General features: G+C 47.7%; 1 protein-coding gene across 1 annotated transcript in view; it reads right to left on the minus strand.

The window, feature by feature from the left end:
- TOP3A (DNA topoisomerase III alpha) overlaps window positions 1-2,857 on the minus strand; it is a 28,147-nt gene extending 25,290 nt beyond the window's left edge. Inside the window, exon 1 of the mRNA XM_016196476.2 lies at window positions 2,527-2,857. Within this exon, the coding sequence (XP_016051962.2) occupies window positions 2,527-2,706 (180 nt within the window). The 5' untranslated portion in view covers window positions 2,707-2,857. The remainder of the gene's footprint in view (window positions 1-2,526) is intronic.
- Between the last annotated feature and the right edge of the window lie 297 nt (window positions 2,858-3,154).

Below are 3,154 nucleotides of genomic sequence, written 5' to 3' on the forward strand. Positions count from 1 at the left end.
CACGCACCCCGATTGGGAATTGAACCCTCAACCTTTTGGTATACAGGATAATGCTCCAAATGAGCCACCCGGTCAGGGCCACATACAACTTTTGACTCCCCCAAAACTTAACTACTAGTAGTCTACTGTTGACCAGAAGGCTTACTGATAACCTAAACAGTCAGCACATATTTTGTACGTTAATATGTACTGTACACTGTATTCTTACAGTAAAGTAAGCTAGGGAAAAGAAAATGCTATTAAGAAAATCATGCCCAGCCAGTGGCTCAGGGGTTGAGCACTGACCTATGATCCGGAAGATCAAGGTTCGATTCCCAGTCAAGGCACATGCCCAGGTTGCAGGCTAGATCCCCAGTAAGGGGTATGCAGGAGGCAGCCAATCAATGACTCTCTCATCACTGATGTTTCTCTATCCCTCTCCCCCCCCCACTCTCCCTTTCTCTCTTGGACATCAATAAAAACATATTTAAAAAAGAAAAACTAGCAAGTGTTAGTAAGGATGTGGAGAAATTGGGAACATTGCTAGTGATAATGTAAAATGTTTCGGCCACTGTGGAAAATAGTTTGGCAGTTCCTCAAAAAGTTAAACACAGAATTAACTTATGACCCAGCAATTCCAGTCCTAGGAACTTACTGCAAAGAACTGAAAAAAGGTATTCAAACGAAAGCTTGTACATGAATGTTTATAGCAGTTCTATTCACATTAACCAAAGGTGGAACCAACTCAAATGTCCAGCAACTAGTGAATGAATAACGAAATGTGATCTAACTAGAGAGTGGAATATTATTCAGTCGTAAAAAGGAACAAAGTATTAATACATGCTACATACAACATGGATGGATTTCAAAAACATTAAGCTAAGTAAAAGAAGCCTGACACAAAAGGCCTCAAGTTATATGACTCTTTTTTACATAAAATATCCAGAATAAGCAAATCCTTGGGGGCAGAAAGCAAATTAGTGTTGCCAGGGGCTGGGAGAAGCAGAGAATGGTGAGTGACTGCTTAATGGCTATGGGGTTTCCTTTTGGTGTGATAAAAAAATCTGAAACTAGATAGAGGTGATGGTTGCACAACATTGTGAATATACTAAATGCTACTGAATTGTATACTTCAAAATAGTTAAATGGTAAATGTTATGTGTACTTTAACACTTGTACATAAAATACATGGCTCCCTACTAATACACCCATGATTTGTCTTCACTACCTCTCTTGCTTAACTCACTGGTTCCTCCTTCCATTCCTAACTTCTCAGTTTTTGTACAAACCAAGCTGTTTCAAGCCACTGGCTGTTCTTTATACATACTGTTTCCACTGCCTGGTAAAACTTTCACATTTCAGCTCAAACATTCATCCAACAAATATTTACTGGAAGTCTCCTGTATTCAAGGCACCATATTAGGCACTAGAAATACAGCAATGAACAAAACAGACATAGTCCCTTTCCTATGGAGCTTAGAGTCCAAGGAGGGGTGGTGAGGGGCATCAAATAAATACTTGCACAGTGCATTATTTAACTGTAATTGGCAGGTGCCTTCCAAACAGAACAGGGTACCATGCCAGCATATCTAATAAAGTGTCCCTCACCCAGTTGTGGGGAGAGGAATTGGAGGAAAAGGTTCCTTGAAGAAGACACATTTAAACAGAGCCCTGAAGAATACAGAAATTAAGTTAGTCAGATGTAGACAGGCCACTTTCAAGAGGCCCAGAGCCCCACAAGTAGATAAACCTTGGGGCTGGTCACCAGGACCCTTGGCACTGGAAGAAGGTGAAGCTCTCAGCTAGCACCCACACAACCCTGGCTCCTACTCCCACAACTGGAAACAGAGGTCTAAGGGTCCTGGGATTTGAAAGAAAAAAGAACAGGGAACTTTTACCCCATGCTCTCAAAAATGTTTTCCAGAAAACCATTTCAGGACCCGCTTTTTGTTATTTCAAAGATTTTCCTTACAGTTTTTAAGATCTTCGTGTCACCTCCCTTTCAAAACTCTTACTTGCCCCTTCCTTTGTGCCCCAATGTGTCCAGAATACATCTCATCCCTTAGGTGCCTGTCTCTCTGAACTAGTTGGTACCATAGCAGGGACCCTCGTAAAGTAGATGGACTGAATGCTACCTGGGAATGGTCTGGCAGGGTTTCACTGCCAAGTTAAGCAGTTTGGTTCGCAGCTTAATCGAGTTTTAGAATTCGGAGGAAAAAAATGTTAAAATACAGATTACCCCAGTCTCATCCCAGGTCTACAGAACAGCCACTGCCCCGGGGGGTTCTGAGGACCAGACCAGTTTGGCAACCGCTGCTGTAGCACGGAGGACCCAAGGTTTTCAAGCAAATGAGTGAAACCTCTTAATTACACTGCAAAATGCTCATCAGTCCTAAGAGAAGACAGGAGTCCGTTGCAATGGTCTGGGGAGACAGTCAGGACCCACAGGTGCGAGAAGTCGCCTTCATCCGTATTCCCCGCACCCATCAAGATGCCCCGCTCCGTGGGCCTCACCAAGTACAACTGATCAGAAACGCGCCTCCTTACCCGCCTCATGCGACCCCTGGACAGCAGGTCGGCGATCCCCTTGGCCGCGTCGTTTTTCTCGGCCACACAGAGGACTTTCCGCACTCCTCGGAAGGCCACCTCCATGGCGGAGGCGGAAAACGTCCGACCTCCGGGCGGATGCAGACGCCGGAGCGCGCAGCGCGGGACGAGGAGGGTCATCCCGCGCGCCCGCGCATGCCGCGGAACTCAGAGGTGAGGGCACCCCGCGCCCGCCCCAAGGGAACTAGAGCCTACGGGAGCCGCGGCGCCGCGGCGCGAGCCCGGCCTCCTCCCACAAGCCCACGGGGCTTCGCCGCTCCGGCCACTAGGCTTTCTCACCACTGCCGCCGAGTCCGCTTCCGTCCGCCTTCGCCGGCCACTTCCGCCAGGCGCGAGGCCACAGGACTGCGAACTACAACTCCCACACTGCCCCGCGCTCCGGGATCCCAGTCCCAACATGTTTTCGCTCCCCCGCTTCATTTCCTTTCTTTCCTCACAGTGGTTAGTTAATCGCTTGGTCCTTGGAGGAGGCTGCTCCACATTCCCTCCCAAGCCTCTCTCTTGGTCACAATCTTTTTCGCTTCCGCTCGGAAGTCTACAAGGACGTTTCCGGGTCACGCGGCGCGAC

Source organism: Miniopterus natalensis, chromosome 17, assembly GCF_054644295.1.
Source record: "Miniopterus natalensis isolate mMinNat1 chromosome 17, mMinNat1.hap1, whole genome shotgun sequence".
NCBI lineage: Eukaryota > Metazoa > Chordata > Mammalia > Chiroptera > Miniopteridae > Miniopterus > Miniopterus natalensis.